Raw genomic sequence first — 22,717 nt, forward strand, 5'->3', positions numbered from 1 at the left:
TTTGTTTTACTATGGTTGCAAAGATCAAAGAATTTCTATATGTGACACGGCACAGAGTTAAGTTAGGATTTTTCAAAATGCTGGCACGCTGAGCTCAAAAGGTTCGCCATCACTGCCCTAAAATAACAAGGAGCCTCAAAACCTTCTGCAGTAAGTTCTGGACAAAGCCTTACTTCATTTCTTTTGCATTTTTACATGTGTTTTCAAAAGATATTTTACACAATTTCAAAGCACACTATTAAAATCAAACTTGTTAAATACTTAGACATGTGCACGCTCGCGCATGCACGCATACACACACGCACTTCCAAAGGCAGAGACTGTCTCTGGAGGGAACATCAGACACCAATTCTGGTGGCTGCCTCCGGGATAAGACATGGGAAACTGATTTTTCATAATACACTTTGAACAAGGACATATGTTCTGTATTCAAAAAAATAGCTTTTTTTAGAACTTAAAAAACCTAGTAAACAACACTAAGATAAACTACAATTGAAGAAAGAACTTTTTCTCCTTTAATTTTGAAATGAGTCTTTTTGTCTAATTGCATCTTCCCCCTAAGAAAAACCTTTATTTTTTCACTTTGGTGCCTGTGGTCAGGCATTCTAAATATTAAACATCCGGCTTTCTTTTAAATTCACTGTAAACATTCCTCGGCACAGGCCTCTGCAAACAGCTCCTGGCATGCCAACTTCTCCATTTCCAACCTCTCCCTGTCAGCATGGAGCCTCGCGCACCCGGCCTGCAGCTAGCTCCTCTCGGAGGCGTGCTTCTGTTTCCTGCTCCACATCCCCAAGGACAGCCTCCGATGAGGCTTCTTACAGAGCACCAAGGGATGGAACCCACACAGGCCATTGCTCCCACTGCTCACTCAACAGGCCACAGGAAGGAGCAAAGGGCAATGAGCCCACAGCCAGAGAAGCTGGTGCTGGGCGCTGGCTCTGCGGCCTCACCTGATGCCACAGAGCAGGAGGAGGGCAGCTGGGACCCGGAAGCGGAAGGCAGTCCTGGGGACCCGGTGCTGGAGCGCTGCTGCCACATCAGGTGCATCTGCCCGGCGGGCCTGCCCGCAAGCCCGCCCAACCCCGTCTTACCCTCCATGGGAAATACTGGTCTTCTAGGCGGCCAATTCCCAGGCACCCTCGGATGTTTTTGCCCCAAACAAACAGCTCTCCTTTGTCTGCAAAGAAAGGAAAATGGTGGCTTGGTTGGGACTAGGCCAAGGCCAAGTCTCCAAGAAGAGGAAGGGTCATGAGAACAGGTTTTCCAGAACCTGGTACAGACAGAGCCCAAAGTTAAACTTCAACTTCTACCAGACAAGTAATGCTTCCTTTTGAAGGGAAAGTATACTGCCCCATACCAAAACCATGTCCAAGCCCGGACTTAGAGTGTCCATCATGTGGGAGATGAGAATGTGCGTGGAGCAGTGGGCCAAGGAGGCTCCTGCACAGACCACTCTGCTCGCACTCCATGTGGCCCCTCACCCACAGCTATGTCCAACTAAACCTTGCCTCCACAAGTCCTGAAATACGAGCATCCTCAAAGTAGGAAGACTGCCATTCCTTGTCTGGGTTTCCGCATGTCAAGTGAGTGATACATGGTGACTGGGTACCTCTATGGCCCAGGTCTAGGTCTGTGTGCTAGCAGGTGGGACAGGACAGTGACTACACATGCTTGGTTCCTGTCCTCATGGGACTAGTTGAACAGCTAGAAATAAACAAATGATCAAACCAATACATACATGCTTACACACTAACAGTACCAAGAAGGAAAAGGACCGAGAGGCTATTAAGAGATAGCCCAGGGGACTGCATCTAGACCGGGGCTCTGGGAATGTCAACCTCCAGGAAAGGACCCAGACATGGCAGGGCAGCCTCCCACAACCAGCCTTCAGTTCTGACTTCTATCCCCATCAGCTTTGGGCACTCCTTGATGCAGCAGCCCTATTTAGCTCCCCCACATCTGGCAAGCAGAAGTAAAAAAGGCAGGGGAAAGCCAGGACCAAAATAATCTGGGCTGATTAAGTAAGGAATCCTTTCGTTACAAGCTGTCAGAGCCCCTCTGGTCTGTCCAACACCCTTGTCCTCCAGCCTCAGATTTTACGTGTTTAACAGAACAATTCAGTCTGGTCCCAAACTGTTAGACTTCAGGGTAAACCAACCAATCCCAACTCTCAGCTGGCCTATGCAAACGCTGAGCGTACAGTCAGGGGAGAAACCCAAGCTCTGATGTTCTCTCTACTGAGGGACAGTAACTGGCACTCGGGGGAAAGCTATCTAGGGATTTCATTTCAGTGTGACCCAAAATGGCCACACGGATGACACCAAACAGAAACAGTCTACTCTAGTGGAACACTTCATGTGGGTTTCCAAGTATGTGGCTTCGCATACCTGGAACAATCTGGAAAATAGATCACTGACACCTCCAGAATTAGTCCACAATGACTCTTATTTACTAAGTTGAAGTAGCTTTTAAAAACTCCCAGGAACTAGGTTCATTTGCAGATGGCAGTGGCTGACTCTGCCTGAGTGGCAGTGAGCGATCCCCGCCCATCAGCGCTGCTACCACCTGGTGCTGTAATGCACAGGCAGGCAAGACTCCGACCACCAGCACAATGGTCCGCACTGCAGCCCCAAGCCTGGTGCTCAGACAATTCTGAATGGTGATCATCTGGAGCAGTCCTCACATAGCATGGGGCCAGAGCACACAAACAAGAATGACCCGAACTGACTGTCCCAGCCAGATGTTTAAAAGAAAACAATTACTTACCATGAGATAAGGAAATAGTGAATTTGCTTGAGAATCACAAAATGAAATTAAATTAATACAGTCTGATGATTCAAGTCAACTAAAGAGGAAAAAATTGAACCACAGTCACTGTGGTGGAACAGGAGATGTAATCAAGAAAAGCACACATTCTAGAGGTCTGCAGAGTAACTGGATATGTTATGGCTGTGTCATTTGGCAAACCTTTGCAAAAATCTCCATTTCAGCCTTCCCTTTGATCATTCTCTTCCCCCAGCACTTTGGAGAAATTGGGCAGATTTACTTCCACAAAACCACGGACAGTCTTACAAGTCTGCCCCTTGCCATCCCACGTTCCTGGGTCAGATTGGGGTTTGGGCTTCGTCAGGCAGTGGGATTAAGCCCCACACATTCATTTCCTAATTATCTACCATGGATTTGCCAAACCTCTGCTGGTTTCCCCCCAAACCCCAACACACTCAGGGGTCCCCTCTCCTACCACCAACTGGTATCCTCTTGAGAAAACTCACTTTCACATTAGCCTGACCACAAACCAAATGAACCAGGACAAAACTCCAGGATGAAAAAAAGATACACATTATACAACCCCAGGCCAAACAACTTCTGGATTAGCCGCTCTCTTTAATTATCCATACAAGGGTACAACACCACTGGATGGATGGAAACTGAGAGCTGCCACAGTCTGAGGTTGAAGCTGAGAGAGTGAAGCTCTGTCAGTATCTGGGGCCGCATGGCTTGGTCACTTACTGGTAAGGGCAGCAAAGTGGCTGAGTCCACATCGAATGCGGGAAACCTGGACGTCTGGGTTGAACTCCGTTAAGCCAAAGAGAGTGGGTGGAACCATTTCTGGAAGAGCAGTTTCCACTAGGTTTGGTCCTTTCCCAAGAATTCCATAGCCCCAGACAAAAACATGTCCTTCTCCTACATTACAGGAAAAACAACGGTCAGTAAGTCAAACCAAGAGCAGCCCTCACTCACTAGAAATTCACATTGCACCACCAAGAAGCATTACATCCCCATGCATTTTTCCCCTCCTTGCTTGGCAAGAACATGCTGACAGATATTGCATGTTTCTTTTCTCCTCTTTCCAATTCTTGTTTGTGGAGTATGTCTAGCCAGCTCACCAATCTCAGAATACAAACTTCCTACATCCTGAAAGTAACCTGGACAGGACCAATCCATAAATCACCAAGAAACCCCATGTGAACACAGGAGAGCCCTCGAAGGACAGTTTCTCCCGACAGCTCTGTGTTTCACAGTGATCAAAAGACCAAGCCAAGTAACTAAACAACTTTTGGGCAGATTCCTAAAACTCTAGAAATGATTTTTTGGTTATAAAAAGTTTAATGCTCATCAGTGGTACCAGATGTTTAATCCGAGAGGCATGGACCTCAATATCTAAACCCTAAGGCTCTTCTCCTCTCTGCCTTTGTTTCCTGGCAGCCTCCCTGGAGAAGGCAGAGCTGGAGTCTCTGGCCCAGGCTAAGGGACAGGGAGAAAGTTCACTCTCCATTTCAGAGGTCTGCTACAGAATTACTAAGCTCTGTGCTGTCTACTTATATATCACGGCTATTATCTTTTTGTCAAGAATGTCACTGCACCCTCTATTAGCTGAACTCAATCTAACTAGATTTTCGCCCCCACCCCAACACTCCTCCCCCCGCCACATTCCCTTCCTCACCCAAGGTCTGCTGCCTATGAGTCCAATGGACACCGACCTTTCCCTATGCAACCCACCTAGAGGTGCCCAGTGACTCTGCAAGAGGGTCTCACCATTTAACACAGCACAGCCAGTGCCACCACATGCAGCCTGCTTCACCTTGCCCACTCCTGAGAAGGGTAAGCACCGCGGGACGTTCACCTAAATCAAAGGAAGGGTCCACACTGTTAGGAAGACAAACCAGTGAGAACTTAGAAATAATCTGGTCTGTGTACAGAGTGTATAAGTCCCAGTTCATTTATTCAGCCCACAAGTATTTCCCAAACATTGAACATATGCTACCTATCTAACTAGGTATTAGGGATGAGGAGGAACAAGAGACCTGGTCCCTCTCTTAGTCTAGTGGAGGAGGCAGCTGCCAGCCTAAATTAACATAAAATTAATTTGTGCTCAATGCAATGAAGGCAAGTATATGGTCTCTGAGAATGAATGTCAGGGAGACCGACCTAGTTTGAGGGGAGGAGCAGTCAGGGAAGGCTTCATTTTTCTCCTGCTATCTGAAGGATGAGTAGAGGTAACTAGGTGAGGGGAGAAGAACAGGATATTCCAAGGAGGGGAGATAGAATGTGTAAAGGGAATGAGGTGAGCATGGCACATTCAGGGAGGTTAAACAAGGTCAGAGTGGCTAAAGCAGGGAAACGGGTGGGGGGAAGGGGACACATAGTACAAGATGTCAGTGGGGAGAGGGCAGCCAGATCATGCAGGATGCTGTGGAATTTCCAGAGGGGAAGAAACATTGTGGACTTAGGTAACAATGGAGAAGGACCAGAGCGTGGGGAGGAGCATGAGTTCACTCTTGAATGTATTGAACTCACAGTGTGTAGAGATGACCAAGTGGAAATGTCAAGTGCTACTTAGCGATGTCTGGAACTCTGATGGGTAAGCATAGATGGTAAGTGCAGCCATGGGTATGGCTAGGATCTTCTAAAGGGGGACTATGGACAGAACCTAGAGACAGAGCCTGGCTACAGAACCTGGATAGAAAAAAAATAAAATAAAATAAAGGGGGACTATGGAGAAAAGAAGAGCAAAATCCACACCATGAGGATCTTCAACATTTAAAGGCCTGGCACAAGAAGAGACCCAGTAAATGAGACCAAGAAGGGCCTGGCCAGCATGGCTCAGTGGTTGAGCTTTGGCCTATGAACTAAAAAGTCACTGTTCAATTCCTGGTCAGGGCACATGCTCCGGTTGTGGGCTCGATCCCCAGTGTGGGGTATGCAGGAGGCAGCCGATCGATGATTCTCTCTCATCATTGATGTTTCTCTCTCTCTCCCTCTCCCTTCCTCTCTGAAGTCAATAAAAATATATATATATATTTTTAAAATGAGACCAGAAAGGGACACTGAGAAAGCTAAGAGAGCACTAGAAGAGTCTAGTCATAGGGCAAAAGGAAAAATGGTTTTCACAAAGATGTCATGGTCAATATCAAATGCTGCTGAGAGGTCAAGAAAGATACAGAGTGGAAATGTTCTCTAGATTCTTTATTATTATTCTTAGCAACATAGATGTCATTGGTATCCCTATCAAGAGCCACTCAGCAAACTCATAAGGGTGGAAACTAAATGGAATGGACTGACAATGAGGAAACAGATAGTAAGTCAATGTAGCTCCTGAGAAGCAGGCGGTAAAGCAAAGGGGTAGGGATGGGGAGAATGGAAGGAAATGGAGGAGCCACCTAGGGCTTTAAGATGGAAGACATACAAGTCAGGTGAAAAGACTGATGGAGGCAGCAGCAGAGGAGGACAGGTTAAAGTTTTGGGAAAGAGGGCCCAGCAGATAGAGGATGGCTCCTGAAAAGGTGGAAGGCGATGGGATCCAGGGCAGAGAGAGAAAAATCAGCTTCAGCAGGAAGAGATACACCTCCTCCACCGCTGGAAAAGGAATGGGTCTAGGGTGGGTACAGACACAGGTACGTGTATGTGAGCCATAGCAGGAAACTGAGGGCATTCTCATCCAACAGCATCTGTTTTCTCTATTAAACAGGAGGCAAGATCTGCTGAGAGGGAGAGATGCGAGGGTAGGGTTTGGAGAGTGAAATGTGGCCAGCTTAGCCTTCCAGCAGGATTTGGTCTTGGCGCCTCTACTGAGAAATAACTTTGGAAAGATAGATTGTAAGTGCTTCAGTGAGAGCCACAAATCTTCATAGATTCACTTTCAAACGGAAACAGCTGAAAGATAACAGTCCCTAAGTTGACTCCAAAGGAATAAAGGAGCTTACCAGCCCAGAAAACGTAGGCCTAGATAAAGTGGGGCTGTCAGGATGGGGCGGGGCCTCTGCGCTTGGCTCTCAGAGCTGCTTTACCGCATCGTGCCCTGGCACGGGGCCCTCGGCAAGTACTGAGAAACGCTCTCGCACAGCCACTGGAACACACCACTGCTGTCACTGACAGGATGAGGCTTAGACCGCAGTAAAGAATCTTGGTTGTGATGGCCTACTTCTAAGATGACCCCTAATAATCCCAGTCCCCTCCTATTCGCACCCATGTGTAATCCCTGCCCTGTGTGGGGGCTGGACCTATTGACTTGCTTTCTTTCTTTCTTCCTTCCTTCCTTTCTTTCTTTCTTTCTTTCTTTCTTTCTTTCTTTCTTTCTTTCTTTCTTTCTTTCTCTCTCTCTCTCTCTCTCTCTCTCTCTCTCTTGTCTTTCTTTCTCTCTCTCTCTCTCTCTCTCTCTCTCTCTCTTTCTCTCTTTCTCTCTTTCTCTCTTTCTTTCATCTTTTTTTTCCAGAGAGGAAGGGAGAAGGAGAGATAGAAACATCAATGATGAGAGAGAATCACTGATGGGCTGCTGCACATCCCCTCCTGGGGACCGAGCCTGCAACCCAGGCACGTGCCCTTGACCAGAATCAAACCTGGGACCCTTCAGTCCACAGGCCGACACTCTGTCTGCTGAGCCAAACTGGCTCGGGCCTGACTTGCTTCTAATGAGCAGAATACCAGCATTAGGGAGGGAAATCACTGCCAAGATGAAGTGATAAAACACTGGCTTCGGTCTCGCTGGCACTCTCTTGCCTTCTCATGTGCTCACTCTGATGAAGCCAGACGCCATGTTGCGAGTGACGACATGGAAAAGCCTACGTGGCAGGGGACCATGGGAGGCTTGGCCAACAACTCTGAGCTGGCTGACTGCCAGCAAGGAAGTGAGGCCCCAGTCCAATAGTCCACAAGGACCTGCATCCTGCCAGCAACCCCAGTGGGGTCCTGAAAGCAGAGCCTTCCCCAGGTGAACCCTAAGATGACTGCAGCTTTTGAAAGACTCAGAACCAGAAGACCCCGGTAAGCCACCCCAAGATTCCTGCTCCACAGACACTGTGAGGTAATAAGTGTGTGTTGTTTTAAGCCACCAAGTGCCGGGGGCATTTGTTATGCAGCAATGACAGGACACTGGACCTGTCCCCCGCAGGAAGGCCGGGGAGACGTTTTCCTCAGGCCTTGGCATTAGGAAGGGCAGTACTTCTCCTGAACACTTTGTTTGCTATTTATTTTATACAAACAATGAATCATTTCATTGACCGTTTTCTCTCTGCTTTGGCTACTAGGAAACTCAAGAGCCAAATCTGCAACCACTTCTAGCCCCTGAGCCAGACCACAGAGAATGCATTTTTTCATCTCTTAGCTGATCTTAGTTTTCCTTTGTGCAAGTTTATCATTAACATATATTTAAAACCCCTTCTGAAGAAAAAAACAAACACAACCTTCTGTATTTGTCAAAGTTTGATATTAAAGAATGTAGTATGTTTTTTAAATAGTCCTTATCTTTTAGAGATACATACTGAAACTTCTATAAAAGAAATATGATACCTAGGATTTAAAATAATCCTAGGATAGAGTAGATGGAATTATAGATGCAGCAAAATTGGCCATTAGGGAGTATGGGCTTTTTTTTGGGGGGGGGGTATATTAGGGGGGCAAATGAGGTTAATGAAAATGTCTGGAATTAGATAGTGGTGATGGTTGCACATCCTTGTGACTATACTAAAAACCACTAAATTATATATTTTAAAATTGTGAATTATATCTCAATTTTTTAAATGGGCCATTAGTTGGTAATTGTTGAACATGGGTAATGGGTGTATAAAGATTAATTAAGCAGTGAGCTCTACTTTTTGTTTAAATTTGAATTTTTCCTTAATAAAACATTTAAAATTCTACTGTATTGTAATCATGGTGGCTTGCTTCAGTGAGAAGGATGGGCTAGTGGTGAGGAGAGGCTGCAGGCATGGCTTCTGAAGGGCTGCTAGTATTCTACCACTTGACCTAGGTGGAGCTGCACAGGTGTCTTAATTGAGCTGCATGCATATGATCTGTGTGCTTTGGGGGCATATGTTACACTGCAACAAAACACAACAGTGTGACATCGTAGGAACTTAGGTAAATAGCCTCGTTATCCAGGCATACCTAAAATACTGCCCTAAACCAGGACTATCTCATCAAAGTATTGATTTAAAAAATGGCTTTTGCACTTAAGCTTTCTTTCTGGGCTCCAATGAAATTGTCAAGAACTTGGAACCTTACCCGGCTGGTGTAGCTCAGTGGTTGAGTGTCAACCTATGAACCAGGAGGTCTCAGTTCGATTCCCTGTCAGAGCACATGCCCTGATTGCGGGCTCAATCCTCAATAGGGGCATGCAGCCGAACAATGATTCTCTCTCGTCACTGATGTTTCTCTCTCTCCCTCTCTCTGAAATCAATATAAATATATATGTGTGTGTGTGTGTGTGTATATACATTTTTTTTTTTTTTTTAAGATCTTAGAGCCTTGAAGAGGCAGTCTTACAACAGGTTAGGTCTTAACATTCTAGCACTTTATACATCACACTTTGGTGAAGAACCTCTTAGAAATGTCCTTAACACACTATATTTACAAACCTCCCAGCACCATGCTATAAGCGACCTCATACCTGTGTGGAGTCCGTGACAGAGGCCAGCTGCAGATACTCAGAGTTGCCCCAACCAAAGAGGTCTCCATCAGCCGACACAGCCAGGCAACAATCACCGTAGGTGGCAACCTGGACCACCTTCACTCCTGCAAGGTCTCCACCCAGCTTGGTGGGTACACTGGTGATATTGTAGTGACCCAGACCTAATACAATAGAAAATGCTTTTAATAATTTATTCTACAACTTACACAGATTTACTATAGGCCGAACACATTTTGAGCTCTTTACAAATATCAAAAACCCTAACTGTTCCTGTGCATGCCAGGCAACTTCCATCTCCATGTGCTCTCAGAGGCAGAAAAAGGCATCATTGTAACTAGAGCATATGAAAACTCCTGGACTTTTCTAGGTCCAATTCAAGTTAGAAAAGTTCTCAAGATGAAAGCCCACTATACAATGAACATATGAGACCTTGCATATATTAAAATGAGCAACTTCTAATGCACTGCTGAGCTTGCTAGAAAAATCAAGCAAATCTCTACAGTTCAGCCACCCCAAAAAAGTAAACAGAAACAGGCAAATCAGCATGGTAAACAGTAAACAGGACAACACAGGGCTTGCCTGAAGGACAATGTCATTATCAGCATTTCAGTGGAGGGTAATCCCTGAGCAGCACAGGGAGGCAAAACACTAAACCACAGACTCTGGCTTCCAGGGGCTTCCTCACAAGGGGCTCAAAGCAGGGTCATACTGGCATCAAAAGCTACTACCAACAGAGTAAAAAGGCAAAATGGGAGAAATACTTGCAAATCAAATATCTGATAAGAGATTAATATGCAGAATATACAACAAATTCAACAACCACAACAAAAACAAATGACCCAATTAAAAAATGACCTTCTTCAAAGATAATATACAAAAGGGCAAGCAATAAGCATATGAAAAGATGTTCAAATCACTAATCATTAAGGAAATGCAAATCACAAATGAGATACCACTTCACACCCATTAGGATGGCCACTAGTACAAAAAACACACAGAAATAACAAATGTTAGGGAGGATGTGGAGAAAGTAGAACTTCATACATTGCTGGTAGGAATGTAAATGGTACAGCTACTGTGCAAAACAGTATGGCAGTTCCTCAAAAATTTTTACCTGGAATTACCATATGACCTAGCAATTCCACCTCTGGGTATATACCCAAAAGAGTTGAAAGCAGGGTCTCAAAGAGATATTTGTACACCTATGTTCACAGCAACATAATTCCAATAGCTAAAAGGTAGAAGCAAGAGATGAATGGAACAACAGATGAATGGATAAGCATTATGTGTTATATACATACAAGGGAAAATTATCCAGCTTTAAAAAGAAAGGAAATTCTGACAGATTACACAATGGATGAACTTTGAAGACATTATGCTAAGTAAAATAAGCTAGTGACACAAAGAACAAATACTGTATGATTCACTTATACAAGGCACCAAGAATGGTCAAACTCATAGAGGCAGAAAGTAGAACAACAGTTGCCAAGGGCTGGGAGGAGGAAAGAATGGGGAGTTACTATTGAATGGGTATAATAAAGTTTCAGTTTAACAAGACGAAAGATTTCTGGAAATAGATGGTGATGAGGGTTGCACAACAATGCAGATGTGCTTAATATCAGTGAACTGTACATCTCGAAATGGTTCAGAAGGAGCCGTAACTGTGGAAGTTGTATTAACACGAAAAACTATTTTATATAAATTTAAATGATAAAACAAACATATAAAAATCACAGCAATGCTATCATTACAACATAAAAAGATATACTTATATGAACAAGGACTGGAAGAAAACATGAGACGGAACAAAGACAATTTGGTGATGGTAGGATTACTGAGGATTTAAACAAAGATTGAAATCTTAAATTTAAAGGCCCTTCAGATAAATTTCAAAAACAAAAAGATTAAATATACAAGGTGTGAAAGCTTATCCCTCATTCCTTCCTCCCTTAATGATATTCTTCTGAAATCAGTTAAAATGGAGCTCCTTTTAGGCGGCACTTGTTTCTTTACAAGGCTCAGAGCTCCTTTGTTGAGGAGTGGCTCCAATCCTCTATCCAATTCTTTATAATTCATTCCTCTGGGAACGGGGACAGGAGAAATGTTATTGTTCCCAGGAAGCATTAAGAGAGGGAAGAGTCAAATTAAGGAAGATGGGTTCTAGCCTATGAGAGCCCTGCAGCTCACAATGCCATACTGCACCATCCCCGGGGTGAAAGGCACAATACCTGTTTGCCCATCCGCACCCCATCCACAAGAATAGACTTCTCCTTTATCCGTTAGGAACAGACTATGGTCCTGACCACAGGTGACCTATCAGACAAACAGAGGTAAGGTTGATGAGAATTCTTCGAAGCCCAGTACCATTCCCTACCACTCCAGAGCACCAAGCAGACGGGGTCCAGCCAGGGAGGGTGCCCCACACTGTCTCCATCTCTTACTCATTCTCAATGTACTGCACCTAGCAGTCTCCCACTCCACTGAAACTGCTCTTGCTAAAGTAAAGTGCCAGGTGTCCCAAGGAACAAGCCTAAGAGCTCCTCCACTGCCTACACACCTGAGGAGCCACTCCCTCCTCCAAAAGCCTTTCTCTTCACTACTCCCCTTCTGCCTCTCTAAGCCGCTACTTCCTACCCTTCAGTGGGGGACTCCTCCAAAGTTCTGTCCTCTGCCCTCTTCTCTCCTGCCATCACATTTCCCAGGAGACTGCATCCATTCCCAAGGCGTTCACTGTCACCTCCGCACTGTTACCTCCAGTCCCAACAAATCCACTGAATTTGGACCTATTTTCCTAACTGTCTAATGAAAAGCACTATTTATTGAACACTTAATATGTCAGGCACTTTGTGCTAAGTCAATAACCAAGACTACCCAGGAAGAAACTGAATCTCTGAGAAGTTGGGTAACTTATCCAAAGTCACCCGGTTAATATGTGGAGAAGCAAGGAGTTAAACTTACATCCCTGTGACTTTGAAACACTACATTCCACTGCAAATCCACTCTCTCACTCCTCTGAGCACCCCCTCTCCCAGCCAACCCATGCCTGCCCCTCCTCCAATAGGTCCCTATCTAGGTTGAGAACATGAGCAGCCAAGTCATTTGCCTATGCAATCATGCTCAGCTCCCTCTAGCACGCTCCCTGCCCCGCTAATCAAGGCCCAAACTAGTCAATTCTCCTTATCTGTCTCCCACCATCCCTTCTCCCCACAGCTTCCCAAGTGACCTTCATCCCTTCCTCGCCCCTCTACTCCATACCATGGCCAAAGTTACCTTTCTAAATAGATATTGATTTGGCTGTCACTCCCCTTGATTAGAACCTTTGATAGGCCCCAACTGTCAAGAGGATGAAGTCTAAACTCCTTAGCAAGGCATTCAAGACCTCGCGCTGTCCACTCTGAACCTGTCTTCCAGCCTATCCCACACCACTCCCCCATAAGCAAACCAAACTCCAGCCCCACTGCACGTTCTCAGCAGTCAGCGCCTCCAGCTGCTCCCTCCCCTCTGCCAGAAAACTTTTCCTCCCATCCTTCCCCAGTCTACCTGGTCAATTCCTCTGCTACCTCCCCCATGGTGCCTTTTATCCCTTCCATTCCACCCCTGCTAGACTTAACAATTCCCCTTCTGCTACTTCTATAGCACTTTCTGTATACGTTCACTTATTTAGGTATTCATTGTAAGTACCGACCATGTGCCAGGCACTACGTCAGGAATGGGAATAACAAAGCCAGGCCTGATCACAGTGCTCTGATACAGCTGGTTTTTTAGCCTGTGTCTCAGACTAGAGTGTTATCCCCCAAACTTGATTAAACTTTGTCCACTGGCGATCTACTGCGAATTGTGGCTACAGTAAGCAAGCAGTAATTTTTACTGAATGATTTATTAATTCAGAAAATCTGCCTACCAAGTTTGCCATCATTCCACCCATCTGTCCCCCTTTCAAAGTGCCCCAGGGAGCAGGATGAGTGGCTTTCAGCCCCTGCCTCTTACCTGGACCACTTGTCCATCGAAGTCCTGCATCCTATGGACCTTGTGACTTTCACTACACCAGGAGCAATTTGGGGAGAAGCAAGAGGTATGTTCATGGCAAGCACTGTGGGGCTCTGGCCCCTCCCCTGTCACCCTTAACTGTGGCCCCACATATAGTAACTATTAGAGAAACTTTCAAGGTCAAATATAAGGCAGAATTAGGCTAAGGTGTGAAAGTAAAACAAAACCAACAAAACCCTTTGATGATTTTCATATGCTGCTAGAGTTGAGACTGGTAGTATTCAGAATCACCAGCACAATGCAATGAACTAGAGGGAAAATGGTTTTTTTTGTGTGTTTTTTTTTAAGACTAAATGAATAAGACTGAAATAGAGGGGAATTTTTGAAGTTAATCAATTTGGTTAAAAATACAAAACTAATTAAAAAAACTTCTACACATCACAATCAATGCTCATGCGCCCTTCCCTCCATCTAGCTAATGAATGGCGTTCAACCTGCAATGGAACAATCTTCTCCACAGTTTCCAGTGAGTTCTCACTGCTCCTCACACACATGAGGAACCCTCTTACTGCTCTGTGATCTATCACTCAAGAAATGTTTAATGTTTAACACAACTGGGGAAAGGGATAGCAGGAACTTACCTGTAAATTTCATTTTCGACCACTTTTCTTCCACATTGCCCATAAGAATTGTTTCCCATGCTGAATACTAAAAAGTAACACACCCAATTAAATAAGTTCTTCAGATTCATGGAATCCTAGAATGTCAGGACTGGAAGGGGGTCTCAAAAGTGACCCTAGTCCAACCACTCACCCTAGCTGCCATTTCGTTTCCTTCTCCAACATTCGCATCCTGCACAGGCAGAGCCACAGGCATGTTGGGGTCTAGACCTGCCACAGCAGTGTGCGCCACCTTTACTGTCCCTTCTGCCCTCCCCTCTCAGAAATCCCACCTTACACAAGGTAAGCACCTCCTGTGAAGGCCTCAGTACCCCCATTTCTTAAACCTGTCACTAGGCTGCCCTTGATGCAAAAATTCCTCTTGAAAAAGCTCCTAAACACTCTCTTCACCTTTTCCTACAAAGCACACTTAGCCAGAAAATGAAATTTGAAAAATTTAGTCAAGTTGGCCTTTCCACAGAGACTGCTGTTCCGGAGAGGGTGGGGGTTACCCAGAAGCCTGGACACTAAAAGGCCCCACCACCTGAAAGAAGTGTTTAGCAAACAGACTTCTTTCAGAAGCAGCCCAGCTCGGTGAGTTATGCAAAGGAAGGGAGAGGCCTTGGTAAGGCTGCCTGATGTGTGTTGTCACACCTATAGATAACCTAGATTTTCCAAGAACCACTGAGAGCAGAGAGCATAAAAGATTTAGCAAGGTCTGCCCAATACAGCTCTCTTGAGCATCCTACTGATCTGCTCAGGAAATGCCAACAGCTTCACTAAACAGGCCTGGCTCAATCAAATGAGCCACTTTAGGCCCAATGGCAAGAAAGAAGTTCCCCCTCCTCCGTTAGTCCTTACCTCCTTCACTGTCTGTGAGGACAAGCGAGTGGGCTCTGCCACAAGAGACCTGCAGCACCCGTGTCTCCTGAGGTCTGTCCAGAGGCAGTGGGACCGGCGAGGGCTCCAAAACATACTCGTATCCCCTCGCTGAAACAAAAACAACCGGGTTTATTACACTGACTGAGAGTCACAGCACTTCCAGCATCAGAAATCGTATCATTGAACGGCCTCATTTTCACTCAGTAAGACATCAGAATGACTTACTCAAGGCACATAAGCTGGTAGCCAAGCTAGGATTGGTCCCCAACTCCCAACCCACTGCCTCCCATTGCCTCCATTACACATTGGGTTATTGAAAAGCATAATAGTCTTTTAATACCATTTGAATTTTTAAGGAAAGTAAAAGCATTTTCTTCCTGAAATACCCACTAAAACTTCTCAGTGAACAATAAACATTGTTATATTAAGAGGAAGCAAAAAGAATACGTAGATGCATTTACTTGCATATACATTAAATCACTGTAGAAGGACAACCTAACAACTAAAAAGTAACACCCCCAATTAAATCAGTTCTTCAGATTCATGGAATCCTAGAATGTCAGGACTGGAAGGGGGTCTCAAAAGTGATCCTAGTCCCGTGGTCGGCAAACTGCGGCTCGCGAGCCACATGCGGCTCTTTGGCCCCTTGAGTGTGGCTCTTCCTAAGCCTTAGGAGTACCCTAATTAAGTTAATAACAATGTACCTACCTATATAGTTTAAGTTTAAAAAATTTGGCTCTCAAAATAAATTTCAATTGTTGTACTGTTGATATCTGGCTCTGTTGACTAATGAGTTTGCCGACCTAGTCCAACCACTCACAGGCTGTCTTCAGGGACATGTGGCTGGGAGGACAGAGGTGGAAAGCAGACTTTTCATCATATAGTCTACACTGCCTTTAGGATTCTGAATTATACAAAGAAGAAAATTTTAATATTCCAATAAGAGGAGAAATTTTTTAGAAGTCATTGTACAGAAGAACCTTACTGTTCTTTACAATCCTACTAAAGCCAGATTGGTCTATGTAAAGAATTCCTCTTGTAGGTTTTAAATGATGGGCTTTTGAATATTTAAAATGTAGGCTGGAGTTATGGAGAAAATCTGCAAATGTACTACTCCTCAACGTATACCCCACTAAATAACCACTCTATTTTTCTCTTTTGAACCTCATGCTAAAAAAGATTTGCCTGCCTGTTCAGCATGGCTCAATGGTTGAGCGTCAACCTATAAACCAGGTCATGGTTCGATTCCCGGTCAGGGCACATACCCGGGTGGCAAGCTCAATCCCCAGTAGAGGGTGTGCAGGAGGCAGCCGATCAATGATTCTCATCATTAATGTTTCTCTCTCTCTCTCTCTCTCTCTCTCTCTCTCTCAATCCCTTCCTCTCTGAAATCAATCAATATATTTAGGAGGGAAAAAAAAAAATTTGCCTACCAAATAGATGATTACTGTTATAGCAACAGACCTGCCCATTTGTTTCATTAGTGGCTAATATAATTTTCAGACAGTTTTTGATCAGCATGGAATAATATGCTTATCACAGTAAAATTATATGACTCTAGGCAAAAATCAAAGAAACTAGACAATGTTGTTAGTTTATACAGCCTTATTAGCTGAAAAGATTCAGTACTTTAGAATATTGAAGAGACTCACATGCCCCACTACTATCTGTATAGACCCCTAAGGGCCAGGAAGCTGTAAATACATAACATTTAAAGGGCATCTGGCTCTAGATCCAACTACCAGTTGACAGGAAATATAAAGGATCATGTTAAGTGGAAATGCAGGCAGCAAACCCCAAACTGAAAAATTCTATAGGATAAACAACCTAATTTCTTTAATAAATAAATTTCAAAGGAAAAAGATTAAAACAGATTTAAAAGACTTTCAAAAGTCTTATCAACCAATTGCAATAGCTGGATCTTATCTGGATTTTGATTCAAATAAAACAAATTTTAATGTATTTTTATTGGTTTCAGGGAGGAAGGGAGAGAGAGGTAGAAACATCAAGGATGATAGAGAATCATTAATCAGCTGCCTCCTGCATGCCCCCTACTGGGGATCAAGCCCACAACCCAGGTATGTGCCCTGACTGGGAATCAAACCATGACCTCCTGGTTCACAGGTCGATGCTCAATCACCGAGCTACACAGGCCAGACTCAAATAAATTTTTTTTTACTTTAAAAAATATATTTTATTGATTTTTTACAGAGAGGAAGGGAGAGGGATAGAGACTTAGAAATATCCATGAGAGAGAAACATCGCTCAGCTGCCTCCTGCACACCCCCCACTGGGGATGGGCCTGCAACCAAGGTACATGCCCTTAACCGGAATCGAACCCAGGACCCTTGAGTCTGCAGGCTGACACTCTATCCACTGAGCCAAACAGGCCAGGGCTCAAATAAATTTTTAAAATAAAAATGTAATGACATTTGTGAGACAACTAGCAACTTGAACACTATCTAGATATTTCATGATATTAAGGAATTATATTAATTTTTAAAAATATATTCCTTTTTTTAATCCTCACCTGAGGATGTTTTAGAGAAAGGAAGGGAGGAAAGGAGGGAGAGGGAGGCAACATTGATCAGTTGCCTCCTGACCAGGAATTGAACCCACAATCTAGGTATGTGTCCTGACTGGGAATTGAACCCTCAACCTTTCGGTGTACAGGACGAAGCTCCAACCCACTGAGCACATTGGCCAGGGCTATTGTTAATTATTTTTAGGTGTGACAATGTTGTTTTACTTTCTTTTAAAGAGTCCTTACTTTTTTTAGATATGTACTGAAATATTTATGAATGAAATCAATAACGTTAGGATTTGCTTCAAATGTATTGAGGGGAAGGTGGTGGAAATTAATAAAACAAGACTAACATGAGCTGATGACTGCCGAAGCTGGTGACAGTACACGGGATGCATTACTCTATTCTGTCCATTTCTGCAAATATCTAAAATTGTTCTTAATGGTATAAAAAATGTAATGTCACATCTTACAGCTAATAAGACTTCAATACTAACTTAAATAAGAATTCTGATATAAAATTAATTGGAAAAAAGGCAGAAAATTAAACATACGCTGTGATCAAAATAAAATACGTATTTGTATATGAATGAGAAAACAGAAAAAAGTGAACAAAAAGGTCTGTTCTGGTATGTATATCTAGGTAATTTCTACCTTAGTTTAAAAAACGTCTCTTATTGTTCTTAAAATACTGTTTGGCTAATGTGTACTTTTAAGAATGTCATTATAATTCCTTTATAATGTCATTATAAATAATTTTTTACAATCTAACTTGCAAACAACTGGCATAAAGACTCCATCTTAAGGATTTAATTGAATTCCCCACCCCCTCCCCCCAGACCATATCCTAGGTACTGTAAAGTATTACAGGCTCTCTGCAAGATAGGAAAGAAAGGTCATCTCTTAGGGGTCAAAAAGAAACATCTCCACTTATCAACAAATGCCTTTTTGCCTAAAGATTCAATTTAATTACACCAAAGAGGCTGAAAAAAAATCTTGCCCAAATGATTTCAAACAACATCCTTCAAGACTGCATCTATTTTGTTGTTATGCTTTGGTTTATGTAATGACTAGTGGCCCGGTGCACAGATTCACACACTGAAAGGAAATTAATTAGAAGAAATATTTTAATATCGCTATTCGCCCTTTCTCTATAATAGAAGTGTCAACCAAATTCACAATTGACAATGACAGATCGAAACACACGTGTGCTTTCTATGTATCACGCATGTGCAAGTCAACTTAGCCTTTTATATATACTAGAGGCCCAGTGCACGAAAATCGTGCACTTGGGGGGGGCAGTCCCTCAGCCCAGCCTGCACCCTCTTGCAGTCTGGGAGCCCTTGGAGGATGTCCGACTGATGGGGAGTGGGCTGAAGCCGTCAGTCGGACATCCTCGGTGCTGCCACGGGGGCAGGAGATGTTCCCACCACCACTGCTGAACTCGCCAGCCGTGAGCCCAGCTCAGGGCTCTGGCTGAGCAGTGCTCCCCTGTGGGAGCGCATTGACCAACAGGGGGCAGCTCCTGCATTGAGTGTCTGCCCCGTGGTGGTCAGTGCACATCATAGCGACCAGTCGTTCTGCCGTTCAGTCTATTTGCATATTAGCCTTTTATTATATAGGATAGAATAAACCTGCTTAATTAGAACTGCTTTCTGATGTAGCTAAACTTTTCCCAGCCCAGTGAAGTACCCCAACTTCTCTTTCAGGTAATTGTCAGCAACACAGCAGTAAATATCAACACGAAGCAGATTATTACTGTAGATCATGCAGGGAGAACAACGGGTAAGATATTTAACTGCAGCAGTGTTTGACTATATTCAGAAAACCTTAAGTCATTTTCAAGGTCCACCATTTCTTACTTCTTTTCAGTCGGTCAAGTTTCTAAACTTTCTAAATCTCCATTTTCCGGCTAATGAAAAGAAAACAGGATTCTACCAAGTCTCCTATCTACCTACTCCAGGACTTCTGAGGATCAAATGAGATGAGGCACGGGAAAATGCTTCACAGACATTTGGTTAAAGTGTAAAACGTTTGCACCTGGCTATAAAGCAAGTCGTGTTCCTGGGTGGAAGAAACTCCAAGGAGGCTAGTCGTCGCTAGGGAGAGGAAGCCAGATGTTGCTACGTGATGTCATTACCTGGCGCCCACAGCCACCGTTTTGGGCTGGGCTGAGCTGTGGGCCACATTTTGTGCCATGGGGTCTTGGCAGCGTCAGCTGCGATTTGGTGGGCTGTCACTCCAGGGTGGTGTTGGGGCCTGTGTCCCACTTGGGGGAAGCCAAGTGTTGCTTTGTCGGCACCAGGTCCACGGTGCTGTTTCTTTGTAAATGGCCAGTGCACGTCATAGCGCCTGCCCCCCTGGTGGTCAGTGCATGTCATAGCAACCAGTCAGTCTCGGAGGGACACTTAGCATATTAGCCTTTTATATAGAGAGATACACATGAAAATCCAAAGGGAGCTCTGAGACTAGTTACAGCAGAAAGAAGCCAAGGTGAGAACGCTCACTTTTATCTTTCCGGCTCCTGTGAAATCCAAGCTGAGAATCTTTGTTGAGGCCCATACCCCAAACTTTCGTAACATCCTTGGTTTTCGAGGACAGCAATGTGAATCCATAGCCACAAGCAGCTGATGAAATCTGAAAAAGAGTTCCCAATTTGTGATATCAAGTTTTATTCAGCAATTTATGACCGGTAACTTATTCAATTTAAGAATGCATACTGCTAATACAGCAACATACTGTTAATTTTTAAAAAGCAACAAATTGGCAGAAAATATCTGCACACATCATATATGTGATTAAGGACCTATAGCCAGAATACATCAATTACAACTCAATATTAAGAAGTAAACAACCCAACTTTTCATTCACCGTGAGCTTAAATTCCCTGTTTATCTTGAGCTCCTCTTTTCCATTAAAAGATCGTTTGTTATCCTTGACAGAAGTCAGGAGCCAAACTGGTTAAACCTGCTTCTCTTTCATCCCCCACCGAGCTTTCCACAACCATCCATCCCGAAGCCTCCCTTTCTCTGAGCACTGGCTTCCGGGATACGCGCCGGGCGGAAGCGGGGCGGAAGCGGGGCGGAAGCGGGGCGGAAGCGGGGCGGAAGCGGGGCGGAAGCGGGGCGGAAGCGGTCCCTCGCTGCGATCTTTTCTATCCAAGACGCGTGAAGGCCTCCCGTGAGAATCACTAGTGTGTTCGGACACGCCCCCTTCACTCCCGTTCCCGCCCCAGCTAACGTTTCCTTTCCCTTCTTCACCGACTCCGGCTGGCCCACATTTTCTCGGACCTTCTGGAGTCTCGGGGTCCCAGTGCGAATCCCACTGCACGTGCACCTACCCGCCGTGGGGCCTCCCTTTCCTTCTGTGTAACTGGGGGGACAGCCCCGCCTCCCGAGGTGACGGGCGAATGACAGGAGCGGGCCCCAACCGCTGGCACAGTTCAGCCTCTCAGGTGAATGTCGGCGGCGCTCCCACCGCCCTCCCCTCCTGGGCCTACTGCTCGCTCGGGGGTCGTCCTCCGGAAGCGGGACCACCCCGTGTGGCTAACTCCTCCAAGAGGGCCCGTGCCAAGGGAGGGGTAGAGGGGAGTGGCGGCCCGCACCTTTTGATCCAGCTCCAGGCGGTAGGGCACGGGCTGGATCCTGCGGCGCGGCCGCAAGCCGGCGCGGGGCTTGGGCTCGGAGCCGGGCAGCACGAAGGTGGGCACGCCCAGCGCCCCCGAGAAGCTGAAACCCCACACGAAGATGCGGTCGACGCGAGCCGCGCGCTCGCCCACGTACTGGAACACGGGCGCGTCCGCCTCAGCCTCCGCCGCCTCGCGCCGGCTCCTCGAGCGCCAGGCCGCCGTCCAGTGCCCTCGCCCCGGCCCCAGCCCACGCAGCCCACGCCCCGATCGAGATGCCGCCGCCAGCGCCGCCAGCGCCATCCTCTGCTTCTCGCCTCAGCGGCTCCTGGGCGCCGCCATCTTGCGTGACCCTTGACCCCACGCCCCGGCGGAAGAACCTGCGACCGCGTTTACTATTGGCTGAAGGCAAAGGCGCTGAGGGCAGCCCTGGCTCCTGGGTGGCGGGAGGGTTGGGCGGAGCCGGGTGCCCCGGAGCCTGGGTGAGCGGGCGGTGGGGACCCGGTCCGGGCCCTGGCCGCCTGGTGGGTGACCTTAGCCCGAGCTCCCGCAGGCGGCCTGAGTTCACTTCCTTCCCGCGCCATGCATGTTTGCCGAGCTTCTGCTCCGGCGGGCGCTTTCATTTTTTTGCAAGGCCCTTCTTAGCAATCAGCAAGAATACAACTTAAGGGGTGGCCCACTCTGCAAAACTCCAGTGTCGTGCCCTCCCCTACCCTGTTTTACTCCCGTTGCCACGGTCCCTAGTAATTTCTTCCCTAGTTGCAGCTATTCCTGCTCCCTTTAGCTACCAAGTCCGTGATCCGGCCACAGTGAGACAGAATGCAGCTCTTAATATTGTCATTCTCTGCGCAAAAACCTGCAGCGATTCCCTGCTGTCCTCCCCGGCCTCACCTTGACCCTCAGCCTGGCCCTTCACATGCGTCAGGTCTTTCTACTTGTAATTTTGAACCCCGGTGCTGTTTTCAGGCCTCCCTACTTTGCCCACTGCCTCCAATACCCTGCCCACTGCCGCCTCTCCCTGCAGATTCTGACAAACTCCTGCTCATCTTCTAAAATCCAGCTCCAGCACCTCCTTTGAAGTTCCATGAAGGCAGGAACTTCAGTTTATTCAGTTAATCCTCAACAGTTTGTATTAGTGTGGCATGCGGCCAGGAACAAGACACCCTCAAATGAATAACTCAAAGAGTGTAGAGACCTGGGTTCCAGTCCTGGCTCTGCTACTGACTTGCTACATGATGTTAGGAAATTGTCTCCCTTCTCTGGATCTCACCTCCAAAATAAGAAGGTTAGAAAAATTAATAGATTAAATGAATTTTTTTCCCCATAACTAAGGTGTTTGGACTTTATGGCCTGGCAGGATCTCTTGAAGCCCATTATGACCCATGAGGATGTTCCCAAATACTAGTCCCAAATGCTGAAGGCAAACTATTTCTTTCCTCCATTGCTTCCTTTTTTTCTCGTTCTCTTTCTATTGCTTGATACCTGGAACTAATCCCGTTTGAATATACTCCCAAGACCAGTTCAGGTTACTTTGTTGTCCTGGAATGTGCCTTGTATTCAGTCTGTGAAACGTTTTTACTGTCCCGGAGAAATGTGGTTGATGTTTTACTATTCTGTGGGGCTGTTTGATA

At 45.6% G+C, this 22,717-nt stretch overlaps 1 protein-coding gene across 7 annotated transcripts in view; it reads right to left on the reverse strand.

The window, feature by feature from the left end:
* The window catches only part of RCC1L (RCC1 like), a 31,242-nt gene extending 9,788 nt beyond the window's left edge, over nt 1-21,454 (reverse strand). For 3 of the 7 annotated variants that reach the window (XM_059693409.1, XM_059693408.1, XM_059693412.1), the window contains exons 1-10: nt 21,066-21,452; nt 19,969-20,098; nt 14,917-15,045; nt 14,038-14,104; nt 13,397-13,448; nt 11,638-11,722; nt 9,389-9,570; nt 4,540-4,627; nt 3,514-3,687; nt 1,095-1,180 (exon numbers count right to left, since the gene is read on the reverse strand). In XM_059693409.1, coding sequence (XP_059549392.1) covers nt 1,095-1,180; nt 3,514-3,687; nt 4,540-4,627; nt 9,389-9,570; nt 11,638-11,722; nt 13,397-13,448; nt 14,038-14,104; nt 14,917-15,045; nt 19,969-20,098; nt 21,066-21,389 — 1,317 coding nt within the window. In that variant the 5' untranslated portion in view covers nt 21,390-21,452. Of the gene's footprint in view, nt 1-1,094; nt 1,181-2,769; nt 2,849-3,513; nt 3,688-4,539; nt 4,628-9,388; nt 9,571-11,637; nt 11,723-13,396; nt 13,449-14,037; nt 14,105-14,916; nt 15,046-19,968; nt 20,099-21,065 lie in introns of those variants that run through there. The other 4 variants (XM_059693410.1, XM_059693407.1, XM_059693413.1 and 1 more) reach the window with 3 other exon arrangements.
* Nucleotides 21,455-22,717: the final 1,263 nt, after the last annotated feature.

This window comes from Myotis daubentonii, chromosome 4, assembly GCF_963259705.1.
Source record: "Myotis daubentonii chromosome 4, mMyoDau2.1, whole genome shotgun sequence".
NCBI lineage: Eukaryota > Metazoa > Chordata > Mammalia > Chiroptera > Vespertilionidae > Myotis > Myotis daubentonii.